Genomic DNA, 21,827 nt, shown 5'->3' on the forward strand with positions numbered 1-21,827 from the left:
TTGGTCTCACTGGAGCCTCGGAAAATGGTGACTAAAGGGGAAAGATGAGTTTTACCACTAAGAAAAGGAGTGATGTACAAAAACCAAAACAAACGAAAATGATGTGGTATTGGGCTGGGGATGGGCTCAGTTGGTAGAGTGTTTGCTTGGCATGCATGAAGCCCTGGGTGTGATCCCCAGCACTAAATAAAGCCAGAGTATGTCTATGGTAGATGGGCTGAGATGAGGCAGGAGGATCTTCACATTGTATTCAGTAGATAAGGAAAGCAAGGTAGAGGGGAAGCCCCGTGGTGTTCTCCCCCTGCCCCTCCAAAAAAGCTAATTAAAACTGTGAAGCTTGGGTCTGCTGAGAGCATTTATGAGTGAGTATAGAGATGCTCTTAGTACCAAAGTTGGTTTCCTTAGGCTATCAGGCAAAGGCACAAAAATCCTTTAAAGAACCAAGCTGCCACCACTCAAAAGGGGAAGCTGGCGTCCAGAGAAGGGTGAGCAGCCAACGCTGGGGAATTGCAGGACCTGTGAGCAAGACCTGTGAGGAGTCCAGAGCTTCCCTGGTTCTGTTTGGGACTGACTCACAGGCAGACTCCAGAGGAGCCCTCCTCAGAGTCCAGAGGACACCTCCTATCCCCGAAACCAAAAGCGAGCAGATCGCAAGAGAAGTATAGCTTCACTTGGATGCAGGATGAGACCTTAGGACTTTAGTTTTGGTTTATTTTGAGACAGGTCCTCACGTAGCCCAGCTGGCTTCGAATTCACTAAGTCGCTGAGGATGACCTTGGATACCTGGTCTTTCTTCCCCTACCTCCTTAGTGCTAGGATTAGAAGCGTGCCTGATTTTACAGCGCTGGAGATGGAACCCAGGGCTCCGTGGTGGCTACATCCTCTGCCTGGATCTTTTGTTTTCCCCCCTCAAATCTGATTTTGAACTAGGTGGGAGACCCGGACAGACTGCAGGAAGGAATATGTGCGGGGTATGACCCGGGCACAGCAGGAATCATTTCATTCGCCCTCTCCACCGCAGTTCTCGAATACTGTGACCACACCAGCGCCCCACGCCACTGGCTCCTCGCAGAGCGGCGGCCGGGGCGGGCCCTGCATCCGAGCTCCAGCCGCAGCGGTCCGCAGACCTGCCCCGAGCGCCGCGCGGAATCACGGTCGTGGGCGGGGCGCCGGCGGTGGGCGCGGCGTCCGGGTGGCGCTCGCCACTCGGGCGGTGGCGCGGGCGCCCGGGACCGGCACTCAGGGCACCCGGAGGGGCGGTCCCGGAGCTAGGCAGCCGGCTGGGCTGGGGCTGGGGCAGCGACCACGCGTGGTGCCTTGGACTCGTGCGGCGGCTGCGGGGCGCGCGGCCCTTCGCCATGTACACCTTCGTGGTGCGCGACGAGAATAGCAGCGTCTATGCCGAGGTCTCCCGGCTGCTGCTGGCCACCGGCCACTGGAAGAGGCTGCGGCGGGACAACCCCAGGTTCAACTTGATGCTGGGCGAGAGGAACCGGCTGCCCTTCGGGAGACTGGGTGAGCCTTTCCCTCGTGGCCGTTGCGCGCACGGCCCCGGGGAGCCAGCGCTTTTGTTTTTAAGGTCATTAATCTTCTCCAGGCACTAGCTCGCTCTGGCAGATCTAAAATGGATCCATCAAGACCTAAACCCATAGCTGGACTCGGAACGGAGTCTCTGTGCAGTTGCTGTGTCTGCTGACAGTGCCCTAGCCCTGCACCCGGAGTGTCGGCCTCGACCCTGAGCTTCCCTGGGCCTGCTGCGATCGTCTTGCAGCTTTCCGCCACCAAGGATTCCGCCTTGTGTGGTGTGGGTGTGGAGGGGGAGTTGTTGTTGAAATCCCAGAGGCTTGTGCTACCGAGAGGCCCAGGGAATTTGGGAAAGACTCACTGAATTACCCAAAGCGGGAGCTTCCAGGGAAGCTGGTGGGTGGGAGTGGTGTGTGTGTGTGTGTTCCATTCCAGACCTTTCTTTTAGCTGCACCAAAAGTGTGCATCCATAACTATGCATTTAATGATAGTTTTTACAACAGTTTGGATGCTCTTTGGTCTCCTCATCCACGTGAGCGAAGCTAGCTTGGTACTACTTTATTCAGATACTTTCCTGTAGGAAGGGACAGTGACTCCCTTTTAAATGACGTAATCTAGAAGTTGTCCAGATGGGTTCAACTAGCATCCCACAGATTTGAGCCTGGTCATCTGCGGAGGGCCTGTCTCTCTCTGGGTAGCTGGTTCTTTTGCAAAAACTCACTTGGGGGTGGGGTCGGTTGTATTCCAAGGACAGAAGGGGAGCATTGATAGCAAAGAAGAGACATCTCTACCTCGGAGAACACCCGGGAGAGTAGTGTCCCATGTCCTGGAGAGGAGAGTGTTTTCAGAAATAGGTGTGGTCAGAGATGGATGACTAGACTGAAAGCAGGTTGTTTGGAATTAACTGGCTATTTGGCAAGCTTGCATAAAGCATTTGGGTGACATTACAACCCTGTCAAGATGTGATAGCTTGAAGAATGAAGTGTGTTAAGGCTGAACCTTACTGAAATAGTCCAGGAACAACTTTCATTCTCATACAAGTTTATACTGTAGCATGCCAACTCCATGGAGGGGCTGGTTGGAAGTCTCAGAAATCTTAGAATAGAAATGTGCTTGTTAACCAGGTTCCTCTGGAAGGGCTCAGCAAAGAAAATCCCACTAAACGAACTTCCCTGAAAGTACAGGAACAGCCGTCAGTACGTCCCCTTCCTCTGTCACCCCCTTCCTGACTTCCCTTCCTCTGGGCACTTGACAGAGCCCGATGGTAAGAGCCTAGGTGGAACCTTGGTGTTGAGAACACATGGGAAGCCCCTGCTCAGGCTGGGGCAGGGGTAGGTGGCCTCGATGCTATGATGACAAAGTGAAACCCTTTGTGATCCCAGTCCTAAAAAGGCACCACACATTTAGCAGATGAGCAGCAAACATTTTATCTTTATGGAAAAGACAGATGCATCCTCTTATCTGAAATGGTTCTGCAACCTCACTGTTGAGAGTATTCCCTTTCTGTCTAAAGTGGGCTGCATAACCCAAGGAGAAAGCAGAGTCGTGTGCAGGTGCTGGAAGCCAGGGGTCTCCAGGTCAACAGTGAATCGGCCTGTCTACCCCAGGGAGACTGTGAAAACCAGATAATGTCTGAAAGTTCTGATTTGGTTATGTGCCATGGTTGGATTAATCATTGTTAACCCCGACACCAACTCAAAGTCTTTTTTAAAATCTTACCTTTTGTTACTGAAAATGCAAAACATTTTGTTAGGAGTTAAAAATTCTTTTAATAAAATGTATTTTTGTTGTATCATGTTATTTCTAATGTTTAATCTTGATTCATTTCATCTTTTGTGGTGCTGAGGATTGAACTCGTGGCCTCATAGGTGTTGCTGATGCACTGTACCGCTGAGCCACACTGCAGACCTCCTGTTGTGGCTTCAGAACAGCTTTTGCAGTACGAGCTAATACATGTTTCCTCATGGGATAATGCCAAGAAGTTCTCAGGGCGTCTGACATTGTCACAGGGCCTTTCTACTGCCTTCCTTCACTTCTTAGTGGCTTCTAGAAGCTCCTTGAGGTAGATGTGCCATACTCTGCTGCCTTCTTTGATATTTGGAGAAAATGGGGTTGGGGATGGATGTGTGGCTGTATGTAAGTAACCTTGCTCAGCAGATTACAAGCCTGTGTGTGTTAAGCTAAGAGAGGACTGTGTTAGGACCAAGGAGAAATGAAATAGAAAATACCCAATGTTCTCCTAATAAGAAAAAAGGCCACCGGGCGGTGGTAGCGCACGCCTGTAATCCCAGTACTCGGGAGGCAGAGGCAGGTGGATCTTTGTGAGTTCGAGGCCAGTCTGGTCTCCAAAGCGAGTTCCAGGAAAAAAGGCCGCCACATCACAGCTGACCTGCATGGCAGTACCTATGCTGCAGTATTGAGAGTAGAATACTGAGGGGAAGGAGGACCTTGGGACACAAACCAAAAGTGTTCCGAGTTGGACACCCAGCCTGAAAGGAGAGAAAGGGAGCTGGCTCCGACACATCTGTTCTGCACGCTGCTGCTGCTGACGTTGTCATGCCGCACCTGTTCTGTTTCCATTCTGAGCTCTTCTTTCTTCGCAGGTCACGAGCCTGGGCTGGCACAGCTGGTGAATTACTACAGGGGGGCGGACAAACTCTGCCGGAAAGCTTCCTTAGTGAAGTAAGTGTTCCCAAAGACCTCCATTTTCGGTGTTTTATAGAAATGGTTCTAACTTTCATCCGGAAGTGCTTAGGTCAAGATAAAGAGGAGAAAAAAAAACACCAAAACTTTACTGTTTTAAAAGTCGGCAGATATCAGGGCTGTGGGCTCCTCTGGGTTGCTTTGACTACAGTTTAAGGCGTTGCTGTGTATCGCTTCCTACAGCTTGCCTGTCTCCTAGGTGAGCTCCCTAGAAGCAATGCCTGACTCTCCGGAAGGAGGTTCTTTCTGGTGTAAGTGGTTTCTTGGAAGATATTCAAGGCAAACCCATCTGTAATGGGGTTGGGGGCAGGGTAGGGCAGGGTGAATTAGGAGCCAAGCAAAGAAGTAGTTTTCGCTGAAGTCCTACCCCAGTGTTCTGACGTGGATGATACCTCAGAGCTATCACACTTGAAGCAAAGTGACTGAGCATCTGCCATAGTGTCAGTTGGGAACAGTTCCACTTTCTCTTGGCATTTGCTCTCCTAGAAACTTTCCCATGCTCTCTTCCTGTGGGGAAAGGGCTGGGGGTCGCGGGTGGGGTTAGTTGCCAGGCATTTCTGGTCCCTGGAGAAGGGTGTGCGCAAGCATCCTCAGAAGACTCAAGCAGTGGAGGGCATGGGGGTCCTCAGAAGATGTTCAGATAGAGTGCAACAACCATCCGTCTCTGAGCTGTTGGGGGATGGCTAGATATCACAAGGATGATGGTATTATAAGGTAGAGTTCAGCAGTATACAGTGACTGAGATCCAGGGTCAGCACCTAGGGATTAACCTCAGCTCTTTGAAGAATCTAATTAGCGGGCAAATCTTCTCATCCCTCTAAGCCTGAGTACCTCCCTCATAAAGCAATTATGAGGGTTGAGACTAGGAGACGTGTGTGAGTGGATGCAGCACAAGGGCCTGCTGCACGTGGATATTTGTGCTTTAACTTTCTTCTCTGTAAGTGAACGGGGTAACTACCTAAACCGAGACCCTTGTCATCACGGTCGTTATTACCGTCATTTTCATGTGGAAGCTCTCTGTCTGGTCCCTAAGATCAGGGCTATAGTTTGTCTCCTGGACTCTTGTTGTTGGAGATCTTCTCCAGGTGTAACCAAGCCCCCGTGGTCCCACAACCCACATATAAAATGAACACACAGACACTTATATTATTTAAACTTCTCGGCCATTAGCTCAGGCCTATCATTGTCTAGCTCTTACTCTTATATTTAGCCCATTTCTATTCATCTATACTTTGCCACGTGGCTCGTGGCTTACCAGTACCTTACATCTTTCTTGTCATGGCGGTAGCTGGCGGTGTCTCCCTGCTCCAGCCTTTACTTCCCGGAAATCTCTTCTCCTTGTCCCACCTACCCTATCCTTCCTGCCTGGCTACTGGCCAATCAGCATTTTATTTATTTTAACCAATCAGAGCAACACATTTGACATACAAAACATCCATCCCACAGCGCTCTTTCCCTGCAATTCATATATACATATGAATAGTCAAAAAGCCTTCTCGTAGGGACAACTGCTCTTTTTCCTTGCTAATGTTTCTTTAGACTTAAGAGGTTGGGTGCATATGGTAGCAGCTCTGTTTTTCTTTGGATATGCGGGTTCTGGTGTCTTTCCTACCTCTCTTCTCTAGGATGGGTTTCTAAAAGAGAGTGAGGCTCCCTAAAGTCTTTGTATGATGTATTTTGTTTGTTTGTTTGTTTTGAGGTAAGATTTCTCTATTTTATAAGTCTGGCTATCCTGGAACTCGTTTTTTGTAGACCAGGCTGTTCTTGAACTCACAGAGGTCCACCTACCTCTGCCTTCTGAGTGCTGGGATTAAAGGTGTGTGCCACCACTCCCCAGCCAATGTATTCCTTTTGTGTTTAGAATGTAAATGACCAGGGCTGGAGAGATGGCTCAGGACTTAAGAGCACACATATTGCTCTTCCAGAAGACCTGTGTTTGGATACCAGCACTCACGATACACAGCTCGAAAAATGCCACTGTGGGCACCTACGCCCATTGGCATGTGAACATACCCACGCAGAGACATAAAGACAAAAGTAGAATTTTGCTTTTATAAGTAGGAAGCAGAAGATGCTATAAAAATAATGGTGCTTTGCATTTTTGCATAATCAACAGCTGTAATGAGTCAGGGAGAATACAGGGCTGGAGTCATGACCAGTTCTATTACCTTGGACAGCACCACCCTGAATCCCGTATCCTATTTGCAAAGTGGGCTTAGATGTCGGTGACAGTACCCATTCCTTGACCCAGAGTAACATGAGATACCATCTGTAACGGCCTCTTAGAAATGGTGACTGCTGTTCTCCAAGTGTTCTGCCAGGGGCTGTAGCAGTTCCAGGAGAGGCTGGCTCCTTTTTGCAGTGTGTCTGTCTGTTGTGATTGTGTATGGCTTGAAGGGATACTAGAGCGTTAGAAGGTGATTGCTCTCATTTTGTGGGGTGGGGTTGTCTGCTGTGGGTTCCAAGGCCACAGCAGTTCATATTGAGCCAGGAAGGTTCTAATCTGTACAAATAGACTAGCATGGCCAGGCGTGCCTGAGAGGGCTTCCCAGAGCCTTGATGAGATGCTATGCTGGATCTTGAACAACCTGTTCCTTCTTCCAGTCACTTCAGGTAGTGTCAGAAATTCATGAAGACCCTGTGGCCACAGCCCAGAGCCCTTGAAGGACTCTTCATCTTGTGGCAGGGTGGCAGGCTTTTTCTCTTCTGAGCATTACTCCTTTGTAGGTGAAGATAAACCTGCAGTTAGTTGCACAATTGCCTTCCATTGCTGAAGGAAAGGAAGAAATGCAAAGGGCCTCATGCAAAGCTTAGCCGTGGCTCTGTACTAGAAATCAGGGCTTCAAAGCCAAGATCACCTTACAAACCATCACTGCCCAGCAGAAATAGGATACTAGTCACATGTGTAATTTTAGACCTAAAACAGCAAGGGCAAAGAACAGGTGCCATCAAGTCAATCTATTTTGTTTTGTTTGTCGAGACAGGGTTTCCCTGTGTAGCTTGGCGCCTTTCCTGGAACTCACTTGGTAGACCAGGCTGGCCTTGAACTCACAGAGATCCACCTGGCTCTGCCTCCCGAGTGCTGGGATTAAAGGTGTGCGCCACCACTGCCCAGCAAGTCAATCTATTTTATTTAAGCAAATAAATCCAAATTATGGGGGTGCTGGATAGTTTTATGGCAATTGACATAACTAGGGTCATCCGAGAGGAGAGAGCATCAGTTGAGAAAATGCCTTCATAAGATTTGTCTGTAGGGCATTTTCTTCATTAGTGCTTGATGTAGGAGGACCCAGCCCACTGTGGGCTAGTGGCCCTTGATTCTATAAGAAAGCAGGCTGAGCCAGCCATGAGGAAGCAAGGCAGTAAGCAGCACCCCTCCATGGCCTCTGCATCTGCTCCTGTCTCCAGGTTCCTGCCCTGTGTGAGTTCCTACAATCACTGCTTTTGATGATCTGTTCCATGGAACTGTGAGGGAAATCAACCCTTTCACACTCCAGTTGCTTTTGCCCACGGTGTTTCATCACAGCAATAGTAATCCCAATAAGACAATGGGGGTACGAGTGTAGCTTATGGCAAAACACTTGCTTTTAGTGTGCAAAGCTTTGGGTTTGATCCCCAGCATTATAAAAAGTAGCCCCCACAAAAACCCACACCCTAAACTTACATTGTCTTTTTGACATGTTACTAATATAAAAATTGAATTATACTTTTTTTCATTCTAAGTCTTCAAATCTGACATATTTTAAATTTGTAGCATGTCTTAGGTTGGAAGTTACATTTTCACTGGAAACTCTTTACCTGAATTTAACTATGGTTGAAAAAGTAGATTTAGGGCTGGGGATGAGGTTCTGTTGGTAGAGTGCTCACCTAATAGGTACAGCCAAGTCCCAAGGAGGCCGGCCTGGGTTCCATGAGACTCTGTCACACACATACACACACACACACACACACACCAGACAAACAAAAAGGTAGATATCTGTATCCACATTGTTCCAACATCTGTAAAAGGGTTTTAATAACTGGATTATCAAGTAAACCTTTCCTCTTGAGTTCGAAGCAAAAACATATCATTTGAACAAAACATGTCCACATTAACTGAATTCAAATTATATGTCAGCTCATTTTCTTAACGTTGGACTTAAAGGGGTATTGAACGTATGGAAAAGTAACTTTAAGTTGCTTTTGACAGATTTTCAATTTTTTAGTTTTTCAGCCAACATTCACAACGTCATTACAAGCAAAATCTTCTGCATTTTGTTGCATGATAAAAAGTCTGTAAAAATCATGGTTATTAGCATATATGAATTGGAACACAAGTTATCATATGTGTATGATAGATTACAAAGTCTTTTTTCTTCCTTGACCTGTACATTTAGCTCATGTGTCTATAATGAATATATGTGAGATTTTTGTGTAACACTGCCATTTAAAAATCTATGACTATTGAATGAAATAATGGCTTACTGGGTGAAAATAATGACTTGGCAAGTATTTCTACTTCAAGAACTTATGAATTGGAGTGAATACAGGAAAAACGCTTCCATCTCTCCAAAGAGAGTATTGGGAGAAAACACTCATTAAGGTCGCCGTCTTCGGTTCGATTTTTTGTTTTTTTTTCATTAGTTTCCTGAACTGGTGATTCATGAGACATGATGTTTGCAAGTGTATACTGAGCCATTTGGGCAGCTGTAGCCATGATACTTACTCCCCCCCCCCCCCCCCCCCCCCCCCCCCCCCCCCCCCCCCCCCCCGAGACAGGGCTTCTCTGTGTAGCTTTGCACCTTTCCTGGATCTCACTTGGTAGCCCAGGCTGGCCTCGAACTCACAGAGATCTGCCTGCCTCTGCCTCCCAAGTGTGGGATTAAAGGCGTGGCACCGCATGGAGATACTTTTTATAGAGTGGGCCCTGAAAACAAATGTTTCCAGTTTGTATCATCAGGTGCAGGGAAGCAAGTGTTTCCAATATGTACTGTCTGGGAACAAGCAGAAAAGGAAACATCTATTACCATCCCAGTAAATCCACATTTTAACCCAAACTGGTGAAGTTTTGTCTGTTAGGACAAAAACTAACTTTTTACATGTAGGTGAAATTCTTTGATAGATGCAAAATGTTAAAAGATGCCTATACCAGGGTTGGGGATTTAGCTCAGTGACAGAATGCTTGCCAAGGCCCTGGGTTCGATCCTCAGCTCAAAAATAAATAAATAAAGCCTATACCATGAGTTCAACACTTTCTAGGCTGAACTTTGACACCATACCCAAAGCTTTAGTTGGGCAACATCTGCTTATATCATAATTTATGTAAGGCTAAGGAAAACTTTAATCATTTAAATTTTTTCAATTTTTGATATTAAAGTTTGTAGCCAATGGCTGCTTGGGGATTAACTATAAAACTTCAGAAAAATCTGTCTTAGGGTTACTATTGCTGTGATGAAACACCTTAACATAAAGCAACTTGTGGAGGGGACGGTTTATCTGGCTTACACTCCCATATCATAGTCCATCATGGAAGGAAGTCAGGACAGGAACTCAAACAGGTCAAGGACCTGAAGGCTGGAGCTGATGCAGAGGCCATGGAGGAGTGCTGCTTACTGGCTTGCTCAGCCTGGTTTCTTCCAGAACCCAGAACCACAAGCCCAAGCATGGCCCCACCCACAATGGTCTGGACCCTCCTCCATCAATCACTAATTAAGAAAATGCTCGACAGCCAGGTCTCACCATAGATGTCTTCTCTCAGTTGAGGCTCCTCCTCTCAGATGACTCTGGCTTGTGTCAAGTTGACATAAAACTGGTGAACACAATTCTTTTCAAGTTTTTTCCCCCTTAAAATAATTTATTTTATCGTCTGTCCATGTACAATGGTTTTCTTTTTGTGTAAGAATGGAAGCTATTTTATGGCCAACTGAAGTTGCAAGTTTAGGTCCTGTTAAAAAGTTGTTGGCAGGCCAGGGGATGTGTAGCTCAGTTAGAAAGGGCTTCTTCCCTGGATGTGGGAGCCCTGGATTCTGTCCTCAGCATTGCAAGGGGAAAGGTACGTTTAAGAATGTTTGTGTTTAGGGATGGGAGAGATGGCTCAATGGTTAAGAGCACACACTGCCCTTGCAGGGGATGTAAGTGTGGTTGCCAACACCCACAGGGCAGCTCACAATCACGTCTACCCTTCAGCTCCAGGGCATCCTATGCCTGCCCTTGGCACATGCACTCACATGTGCACATGCACATATATATACACACACTTTAATATAATAAAATAAATCTTTTAAAAAATAATGTTTTGGTTAGGTATTTATGATCTCAACCACTAATATTACTGATGGTTTCTTGACTGTGGAGGAAAAAGTGCTTATCAAATATTCTTTGCTGAGAATATTGCCTTTACCAAACAGACTGCTTTTGCACTTTGTTGTGCCGTGAGCAGCGCCGTTGACACTGACTGTGAATTTGTGGCATATCTTTTCCAGTTATTTCATTTACTTATTCTTTTTTTTCTTTACTCCCCTGGGCATTTTCTTAGCTTCTTCGTCCCTCTTTCAATTTCTTAATAGTTCACTTTTGTTTTAAATTTTAAAGTTTTCGATATGTACTTATTATTTTCTGTGAATGAGTGTTTAACTTGCATGTATGTATTGTTCCACACGCATGCAGTGCCTAAAGAGGCCGAAAGAGAGTGTCAGATCCCCAGGGTGGTTGTGAGCCACCACGTATGTGCTGAGAACCACACCCAGGTCCTCTGCAGGAACAGCAAGTGCTCTTAACCACTGAGCCATCTCTCCAGCACCAATGTTTATTTTTTTTTAAACTAGAAAAACAGTCACATTCCACCTTAGATGCCCCTCATGGTGTGCATAGCTAGCTTTCCTCACTGTATAATGAACACATCACGTTTCATCTATGTACAGAAAAAAAGCATTGCTCGAGCTGAATTGATCTGTTGTTCCTGGATAGAACAGTGGTGCTTTTGTGCATATTCCTAGAAACAGCACCCATGTGTGAACAACACCTGTGTGTGACCTGAGTGTTGCAGTACAATAATAAAGGAAATGCCATCCTGCTAAATCAATAAAGCTGTGCTTACTGGAAAAATATTAGTACTGTCCATTAGTTTTCTGATTAAAATTATTATTGATCGTTTACTTCCTGAGTCTTACTGGCCACCGTTCAAATGCTCCATGGTTGCATGTGACCCGTGATGACCATTCAGGACAGTGGGGCGGAGCTGAATATCCTAGGAGCTAGAAGTTTGTTCATTTATATTTCTGAGTCTCTTTGGGTTGAAGAAACTTTCAAATCCTGTTTGTTGTTAAAATGGCTTTATTTAAAACCTGTGTGTGGGTGGTATGTGTGTGTGTGTACACACATGTATTTGATAACCTTGTGTATGGAGGCCAGAGAATAACTTCAGGCCTCAGGTGTCATTCTTAAATACTAGTCACCTTTTTCTGGTTTTTTCTTTTTTTTTTTTCTTTTGGTTTTTTTGAGACAGGGTTTCTTTGTGTAGCTTTGGAGCCTGTCCTGGATCTCGCTCTGTAGACCAGGCTGGCCTCGAACTCACAGAGATCCGCCTGGCTCTGCCTCCTGAGTGCTGGGATTAAAGGCGTGTGCCATTACCGGCTATCTTTTAAGCAACAAGAATCAGCAACTGCAACTCAGCTGCTACTGCAGCACTTAGGCCACAAGGGTCTTAGCCAGAGGGAAATCTGTTCCTTCAGGCACTGACTCTTTCAAAGCTACGAAGGGAAACGTAACTAAACCCCTGTTCCTCTAAAGAACTCAAGATTCAAAGGTTAAGGTGGAATTCTCCCCAGAGAGTCTGAATAGCAAGTAGCTCACCTCCTCTCCTTGCTTTCGTCCTCCAAAAAGCCCTGGTGCTTCTCTTCACTCCTCTTTATAAACCCTTTCTCACCTGGCTCCTCCCTACCACTTCCTGTCAGCTAGTTGCTAACTCAGCCTCCTGACCACAGGTGAATTTTATTTAATCAAACATATCTTTGCATCATTAAACAAATGTTCCAGAGCATAAGCAAAAGTAACACACATTAAAATAATATTCTACAACCTAGAGCCCCACACTCCCAGCCCACCATGCGCCTTTGGATTAGCCAGGATGTGGATTTGGATCCACACCAGACAGTGTGATGCATTAGAGGTCTGCCTTATAGGCTAAGTGTGAATAGAGAAGAAACCAGACTGGGCGTTGGCTTCTGGAAAAGCTTTGGGAGGAAAGCAGCAGCCTTTCTGAGCAAGGTGACACCAACAGAGACTGACCCTCTGTCATCTGCCAGGCTAGTCAAGACCAGTCCAGAACTGTCTGAGTCCTGCACATGGTTCCCCGAGTCCTATGTGATTTATCCAACTAACCTCAAGACGCCGGTCGCTCCAGCGCAGAATGGCATCCAGCTTCCGGTCAGTAACTCCAGGACGGATGAGAGAGAATTCTTCCTGGCTTCTTATAACAAAAAGAAAGAGGATGGGGAGGGCAACGTTTGGATTGCAAAGTCGTCCGCTGGTGCCAAAGGTAAGTTACCATTGCCGTCTCTGTCACTTGTGGGATCCTCTGGAGCATCATTCCGTGGCATGCTGGGTTTTAATGGAGAATTTATTTCTTTGTTTTGCGAGTGGCATGTATGCCAAGGTGTGCATGTGGAAGTCAGAGCACATCCTTCAGAAGTTGGTTCTCTCCTTCCACTGTATGGGTCTCAGGGACTGAATTTAGATTGTTAGGGTTGACAGCAAGTGCCTTTACCTACCTGACCATTTCACAGGCCCTAACTGATATATTTAGATGAATGACTTCATTCAGAATTGTCACAATTGGAACACCATGTCCAGTTTTTCTCTGGGAAAAATTTTTTTTTGAGATAAGATCTCATGTAGCCTTGGCTGGCCTCAAACTTTAAGTGTCCAAGAATGACCTGAAACTCCTGATCCTGCTGTCTCTGTCCGTGTGAGTGCTAAGATTACAGGCATGCCCTTCCACACTTGGTTTTATTGGGTTCTGGGGATGGGACCTGGGGCTTTATGTATGCTAGGTAAATACTCTACCTACCTAACTTTGGCCACAGCCCTTTAAAGATTTCTGTGGCCTCCTGAATGTTACCTGAGTCTTCACTTAAGCTCTAGATTCAGTATTACCCTCGCTGTCTCTAAAAGGCATTTCAAACTCAAAGTGTCTGACACAGAACTTTTCACATTCTTCCCACCTCAGCCGGCTCCTTCACCCTTCCTGTTTAGTGTATGATCCCACTGTCCACCCAGTCTCTGGAGCCCCAAATCTCAGGTCCTTCCTTTTCTTTATAATCTCTACCAAGTGCATTGATGTCTTGCCAGGGTTACCTTCAAAATACACTCAGGATTAGGTCCTTATAATTCATTCACTCCCACTCTAAGTCAAAGCCTCCGTTCTCTCTAGACAGTTGCTGCAATATGACCCTCAGCCGGCTCTCATCTTGCCAGACAGAGTGATGATTTAAAAACACAAATCTGATCATGTTACTTCCTAATGCATTTAGGATGGCTCCAGAGTCCTGGTGGGAGCCCACCCCATCGGACACTTCCTGGTGTTTCTGATGTCATCTCCTATTCTTGGCCTTGCTCACTGTGCTGTAGACACAGAGACTGCCTTGGATCCCTTAAATGCGGAGATAAATTATACCTGGAATGTGTCTCCATCAGCTCAAACATTGCCTCGTTGGAGAAGGCTCTTCTGGTCTACAGTGGCCTTCATTCACACCGATTGCTTTCTATGTCTTTAACCTGCATGTGCTAGTGTCTTTCCAGGACTGTATTACACATACATATATAAGCCCCGTGTAAGCACAGATTTTATGTCTTGTTTGCTTCTGTACCCTCTGCACAGGCACTCAATACGTGTGTGGAATGGATGCCTAGGAAGGGATAAGACTCACAGTACCAACTCGGACCTAAAACAGAGAAGGCTCCTAATGTAATAAGCACACGGTCTCCCTCATAACTACTACCATGTACTCTTTTTAAAACGATAGTATCTTGAATTTATTTTTTCATGGTTCGGAAGACCATCTGGCCCTTGTTACTCATTTCTGTCTCTGCTCTACTGGACCCCAGCTTCTCCTCCACCAATCGTAGGCCAGGAGGGCACCCCTGGGAATCTTCTGAAAATGGGTGAACTCTTGCACAAGCCAGGGAGGGGCCTCACCTGCTTCGATTCTCCTTTGTAACTCCACTATTTCTTGGTTCTGGTGGTTAGCTGGGGACTTGGAAGATTAGGCATCTGTGGTATTCTAGAGTGTGGCCCAGGAGTCAGGGTGCCATTAGGAGGATATCAGTGGCCCCTGGGCCCCACCAAGACAAGGCAGAGAAGCACCAAGCATCAGCAAGTGGCAAACAGAAATAACGTTTTGAAGAATCTTGTTTTAAGGGTTGAGGGGATAAAGGGTGCCTCTTAGCATTTCCCAGGATGGGGACTAAAGAGTGAAATTAATAGAATGAATGTTTGTCTTTCATGCTTGGTAAACAGGTAATACTTGTGCCTACTATGTAGCTGGCATAGTTGACTCAAAGTTCAGAGTGTGTCCAGCATCTAGCCACTGCTCATCACCATCATGATCCATCTCTGTGCCAGGCGCTTCACTTTTCATGTGACACGCCGTCCTCCTTCCTCTCTCCTGAACTATTGTCCTCAGTCTATGGACAGTGCAGCTGACAGAGACCCTGTTAAAATAAAACCAGACCATGCCACGTTTGTACCCTACAGGCCTCTGCTTGCCAAGATGGCAACTGGCACCCATCATTTTTAGCATATACATGAATGAGTGAATGAACGAATGAACAAGAGTTTGGACATTCAAGATTGGAAGAGACAGATGTGACCTTGCGTCCCTGTGGCCCACAGTCTACTCAAGGAGATTGTGAAAAGTAACACAGGAAGAGAAGCAAGGAGATATATTTTTGTAACTATTTTTTAATGTATGGGTTTTGTTTATGTGTATGTCTGTCCACCATATGGATGCAGTGACTGAGAAGGCCAGAAGAAGGCATCTAGATGCCCTGAAATGGGAATTACAGAAGGTTGTGGGAATCGAATCTGGGTCCTTGGGAGAGCAACTAGTATTCTAAACCAGTGAGCCATCTCTCCAGAGCTTTTTTTTTGTTTCTCAAGACAGGGTTTCTCTGTATGTTTTTTTGTTGTTGTTGTTGTTGTTGTTTATTTGTTTGTTTTGTTTTTTCAAGACAGGGTTTCTCTGTGTAGTTTTGGTGCCTGTCCTGGATCTCACTCTGTAGACCAGGCTGGCCTCGAACTCAGCCTCGAACTCACAGACATCCGCCTGTCTCTGCCCCCGAGTGCTGGAATTAAAGGCGTGCACCACCGCCGCCCTGCCCATGTTTTTATAACTTTTAAAAACTACTATCACATAGTAAATGTGACAGCAAAGGGGAATGGAAGAGTCTTAGCTCATAATGTAAATTGCTTTTCGTGTTTATTATCTTCCGTCTTAAATGGGCGAGGCCTGGTTCATTCACAGTGATCCATTGCTTTTCCATATGATGACACATAGGAAGCAAATTAAAACACAATAAAAATTATTTAAAAGACAATTTAAAAAGTAAAACGGTAAGGTGGAGCCTGCTTGGGCTCAGGAGGCCGGAAGTGCTGGAAGGATGGTGACAGAGGTCAGAGAACCGCGGGATGGGGGGGGGGGGATGAGAGGGGGGAGGACTGCAGAGCTCAGCAGAGGAAGGATGCCAGTACACCTAGACTGGTCTGCAGGTTTACTGGGATTCCAGTTAAGAGCTCAGCAAGGTTTCCCTGTAGCTTTAAAATTCATATGGAAAAGCACAGGCCATTGAGTACGTTCAATGATCTTGAAAAAACTAAAGTAGAATCACTCATATCTACTTACCGGGTAGTATTAACGTGTACTGTATCACTGTAGTGCCCAGGACACGGCAGTGGGGCAGAGGGGCAGAAACATGAATCCACGAGACAGGATCGACAACGCAAAAGTGATCCAGACATAGACGTCCACCTGATTTTTGACAGATGTAAAAGGCATTTGTCTTCCTTTCTCTTCCTGTGGCTGCGATAAAATATCCTGACCACGCAACTGAAGGATGGAAGGGCTCACTGTAGCTCTCCATTCAGGTACAGTCCGCTGTGGCCAGGAGGAAGGACAGCGGGAGCATGAAGCGCTGGGCACATAGCCTCTGCAGCCTGAAAAGAGAGCCGTGTATGCATGCGGCTCAGTTCCCATTTCCGTCCACACAGTCCACAATCCCCTGCCCAGGGAATGGTCCCACCTACAAGTAAGATGGGCCTTCTCACTTCAGATCATGTAGTCCAGATAATCCCCCCTGCACGGGGTGCCCAGAGGCACAGCTCCCAGGTGATTCTGGAGTTCATCAAATTGACAACAGCTGTCAGTCAAAGAAAGGTAGGGCTGGGGGTAGCTTATGTGGGTAAACACTTGATGCGCAGGCATGAAGACAGAGCAGATCCCCGGAATCCATGTAATAGCCAGGTCGGCAGGAAGCTCTCTTGTAATCTTGGTGCTGGGAGGTAGTAGCAATGGCTCCCTGGAGCAAGTTGGCTAGCCAGACTAGCTGAAATGGCAAGCTCTGGTTTCAGCGAGAGACCCTGTCAAAATATTTAAAGTCGAAAAGAGCAGTTTAAGAAAGATATCCGGCAGCAAGCTGGGGCCCCCGCACACATGCACATAGTGTGTGTACCAGCGTGCACACATGCACCCCCACATATGGAAACATTCACACACATACATTCTGCACACTCATGTACATGCAAAAAAAAAAAAAGGATAAACATTTCAACAAGTGATGCTATACACAGTATATACACAGAAAAACAAAACATTCAGCACTATACATCAAGGCAAACCTAATTCATAGTTCATGTGAAAGATAAAACTAAAATTGGGTGAGAGCGGCAAAGAACCTTTTTTTGTTTTTTGTTTTTTTGGGTTTTTTTTTTCGTTTTTCGAGACAGGGTTTCTCTGTGTAACTTTGTGCCTTTCCTGGAACTCACTCTGTAGCCCAGGCTGGCCTCGAACTCACAGAGATCCGCCTGGCTCTGCCTCCCGAATGCTGGGATTACAGGCGTGTGCCAACACCGCTCGGTGGCAAAGAATCTTTAAACATGATACCAAGAGTGTTAACCCATAAGGTCCAGAACTAAGAAATTAAACCTCATGAAAATAAATCTTTCTCTGTGAAACTTCTCTTGAAAACTTTTTACACCATGAGAACACAAATGGTCATGGACTGTGTGATGCAGTTCATATGAGATGTGCAGGGACGGTAGAGACAGTGGGTAAGTAGTTGTGAGGGGCTGGGGTGAAGAAGGGATGATGGCCACAGAATTTTAAGGGGAGATGATGAAAATGTTCTAAAAATAGATTCTAAAGATGGTTGAACTCTTAAATGTACTAAAAACCATCAAAATTGTACTTTTACAAAGTTGGATTTCCTAGTGTAGTGTATCTCAATTCAATTGTTAAAGGCCATGTCTCTTGTTACAGCTGATGGACAGTGTGCTGCAGGGCACACTGATTCATGTCTGTGCCCTAACCTTTCTGCTCTGGAATCCTCACCTTGGCATTTCTATAGGGCATTGTCTTCCCAATGAATTTGATGATCACAGACCGTAATCCTTATTATATCAGTAACCAGTGACAGTGATATCTTTTTAAAAAGTATTTTTATTTATTTATTTGTTTTGTTTTGTTTGTTTGGTTTTGGTTTTTTTAAACAGGGTTTCTCTGTGTAGCTTTGGAGACTGTCCTGGAACTTGCTCTGCAGACCAGGCTGGCCTTGAACTCACAGAGATCCTCCTGCCTCGGCCTCCTGAGTGCTGAGATTAAAGGTGTGTACCACTACTGCCCAGCTGACAGTGATATCTTAACCTACTCAGAAATTTTATATATATATATATATATATATATATATATATATATATAAAAAACTGAAATTTTTGGGCTAGAGAGATGGCTAGCCAGTAAAGGCTCCTGCTGCCAAACCTGACAACCTGAGTTCAGTCCTTAGGACCCACGTGGTGGAAGGAGAGAACCAACTCCCTTGGCCTCCACACAAGCAGTATGGCATCTACACATACGAGAGTAGTTTTTTTTTTTGGCCCAGAGCAAAGTACAGCACTTGATATGAAGTCAGTCCTTGAGGCCCAGCACAGCTGGTGGGTCAGCGCTGAGTAACTTCTGAGAAAGCAGAGGGATTAGACACATTTGGGAAGATGCACACTCACTGAGCAGGTGGAGGGTGCTGGGTCCTGGCCTAGTCTAGGTGGGCCAGTAGTGGAGAAAGCAAGGTGGTCAATGTAGACCCAAGCCACAGAGCCATTCAAAAGTGTGTGGCTGTTGAGGTGGAAGAGTTGGCAAAGCAGATGTCAGTAAGTCTTTCGGAATCCTGACAGGTTTTGTAATAAGCCTGAACAAATCCATAACATCTGTATAAGGGGAAATGGGAAGGGTTGAGTTCATTCCTCACATAGCTTCAGCCATTGTATGCATCTACTTCCCACCAAGTAAGAAGCTCGGCTCTGAACTGTTTCATGTTGTCCCATGGTGTCGTCGGCACAGATGGTTATGCCAGGCTCCCCAGCCAGTCTTCGTGGTTAGTTGGTGTGAGTGCTGCCCATCGCTGGGGGAGGGGTTATTTATTTGGAGATACTGATTCTACTCCTGGCTCTGTCATTGACTGCACAATGTCACAGAAGCCAAATAACCTCTGTGCCTTAGCTTCTTATCTCATGGAGGAGATGTTCCCGGACTCGGGGACTACCTCAGAGGCTTTTGTGTGAACGAAAGAGCAGGAGGAAGACTCGAAGGCCTTTAGTCCCAAGGTTCTCAATGCTGACCACGTGCTGTAATTTCCCACCTGCAGCTGATTGAATCAGAACCTCAGGTAACAATATGTCTTGAGGTGCCTTGAACCGTTACTTTGGGAAGCAGGACAAACACATCGTTACCTTGGAAGAATCACTTTAAGGATTAAGGCTCAAAAAAAAAAAAAATACTCTTTGAAGCAAGCAATTCTGTAAGAACAATCAGATATTGACATATATATTTGTGGTATAAGTATTGGCCAAGCAGTTCCTCTGTTTGTTTCTCAGCCAAGCATCTGGAAAAAAAAATCAAACTTACTTTCATTTACATAAGCAGTTTATTAAATCCTTGGTAGCAAATGTAAACAGATAAGAATCTATAAATCTAATATATATCAGAGTTATTCATTAATTATGAGAGAAAGCCCCTCCCCTCACACTTGACTTCACTGGCAATGATAAAGTCCATTTTGCCAAGAATATTTAAGTGCCTCTGTGCTGTGAGACAGAGAAGAGCAGGAGCTGGCGTGCACACTAGCTGACAGTGTGTTTCCATAGCTCTTTGGGATGACGCACATGCACGGGACATTGGGGAGCACTGGAAATGGGAAATGGGAACCAGCCAGTGTCAATGAAGCTAGAAAGTGTTTTTATGAGCAGTTGTGGTTGTGTTCATGGGTGTGGCAGAGAGGGGATCCATGAACAAAAATGACAAAGTGCCAAAGTAGGTTGCATGTGGCATGTGGGTACTGTCTTGAGGATTCGGTGGTTGATGTATATGCCTCCAATCCTGGACAGAGAACCTGCACCTAAGTGGAAATGGATTTCTGAAATAAGGCAACTATATGAATGTTGTAAATGCCTGGAGCAGTAAAGTAAAGTAAAGATATTTCAAGTGTTTTGTGTCATTTTACTGTGGGTGTTGACTAGCCTTGGCTATCACTGGTTATCTCAGTCTACAGCACCACCCAGAGGAAGACAGGACTTTCCTGTAAACAGCAAGACAGCAAACATCCTGACCTCTTGTGAGCCACCCAGGTCTCTGTTGTATATCCTTTGTTCTTTCCTCAACTCTGAAAATGGTTGAACATAATTCTAATTTCACCAACCATACATTGCCAAGCCAGATATGACCATAGTTCCCTAACCAAATGTTGTTTATTAGACAAAATAGACTTTAAAAGGTTATTCATTACTAAGAAGAACATTTTATCATGGTGAAGGACCAGTTCCTCAGGAAGATACAATCATAAACATAAGCATCCAGCAAGAGAGGCCAAGTCCATGAAGCAAAACTTGACGCAATTGAGTGGAGAAAGACAATTGAGCAGTAAGTTTGGGACCCTTCAACAGTCCACTTTGAGTCATGGATAGAATATCTCCAGAGAAGAACATCAAGAAAACAACACTAAAGCTTAAGTAAGGCCAGCAGATATTTTTTATTTGCCATACATCTCATCCAGTTCTAATAAAGTGCACTTGGATCATTCTGTGCTATAGATTATAGGCTAAGCTATCAAACAAGCCACGGTAGATGTAAGGGAATCAAAACACATATGTTCTCTGACCACAATGGAATAAACTTAGAGACCAATAACTACTTTGTTAATTCTCCTCCAAGGGGTTGGGGATTTAGCTCAGTGGTAGAGCGCTTGAGGCCCTGGGTTCGATCCTCAGCTCAAAAACAAACAAACAAACAAACAAACAAACAAAAAACTCCTCCAAGTAAGAATGCTTGCCTCACAAACCCGACAACCAGATTCAAGCCCAGAAACCTACAAAAAGGCAGATGTGGTAGCTTGCATATGCAATTCTTGCGCTTCTGTGGTGAGATATCGGGCTCATGGGCCAGCTATTGCAGAGTGTAAAGACGAGAGAGACTGCATCTGTCAGGGGACAGTTAGACCCCACTCCTGAAAGTGGCTCTGACTTCCACATGTTCATGGTGGCAAGCGTGAACCCTCCACATATATTTGTCTCTGTCACAAATAAATGATACACATAAAAATTGTTTCAAAAGTGTTTTAAAGGTAAACCAGATGTGTATGCCTATAATCCCAGAGTGTTTGAGGCTGAAGCAGAGGATCACAAATTGGAAGCCAACCTGAGCTACATACAGAGTCCTTGTGTCAGCCATGCCCACCTCAAAAAACAAAACCAAGGGGCTGGAGAGATGGCTCAGCAGTTAAGAGCACTGACTGCTCTTCCAGAGGTCCTGAGTTCAATTCCCAGCAATCACATGGTGGCTCACAATCATCTGTAATGAGACCTGGTGCCCTCTTCTGGCCTGCAGGCATACATGTTGTATACATAATGAATAAATAAATCTTTTTTAAAAAAGCAAGCAAACAAACAAAAAACAAAAAAACAAAAACAAAACCAGTGTACTAAAGGTTCTAGACACAGCAATTAGCCAAAAGAAAAAAAGGACATCCAAACTGGAAAGAAGTGTAAGTATGTCTCTTTGCAGATGATAAGATTGTACATAGAGAAAACCTTTAACAAGATTCCTAGGTACAATATCAACATATAAAACTCAATTGCATTTCTGAACACTACAAAAGAACAATTTGAAAATGAAATCAGAAAGCAATTCTCTTTTATCAACACAAAAAAACAATGGTTTAGGAATTAACACAGTTCTTTTTGTTGTTTTGAGACAGGGTCTCTCTATTATGTAGCCCTAGCTGTCTAAGAACTCTCTATATAGACTAGGCTGGCCTAGAACTCACAGAGATACACCTGCCTCTGCCTTCCAATGCTGAGATTA

At 45.3% G+C, this 21,827-nt stretch overlaps 1 protein-coding gene across 1 annotated transcript in view; it reads left to right on the plus strand.

The window, feature by feature from the left end:
- Window positions 1–1,178: 1,178 nt before the first annotated feature.
- The window catches only part of Ttl (tubulin tyrosine ligase), a 22,053-nt gene continuing 1,404 nt past the window's right edge, over window positions 1,179–21,827 (plus strand). Inside the window, exons 1-3 of the mRNA XM_036184294.1 lie at window positions 1,179–1,515; window positions 4,128–4,206; window positions 12,510–12,742. Coding sequence (XP_036040187.1) covers window positions 1,359–1,515; window positions 4,128–4,206; window positions 12,510–12,742 — 469 coding nt within the window. The 5' untranslated portion in view covers window positions 1,179–1,358. The remainder of the gene's footprint in view (window positions 1,516–4,127; window positions 4,207–12,509; window positions 12,743–21,827) is intronic.

The sequence above is a fragment of the Onychomys torridus genome, chromosome 4 (genome assembly GCF_903995425.1).
Source record: "Onychomys torridus chromosome 4, mOncTor1.1, whole genome shotgun sequence".
In the NCBI taxonomy this organism is placed as follows: domain Eukaryota; kingdom Metazoa; phylum Chordata; class Mammalia; order Rodentia; family Cricetidae; genus Onychomys; species Onychomys torridus.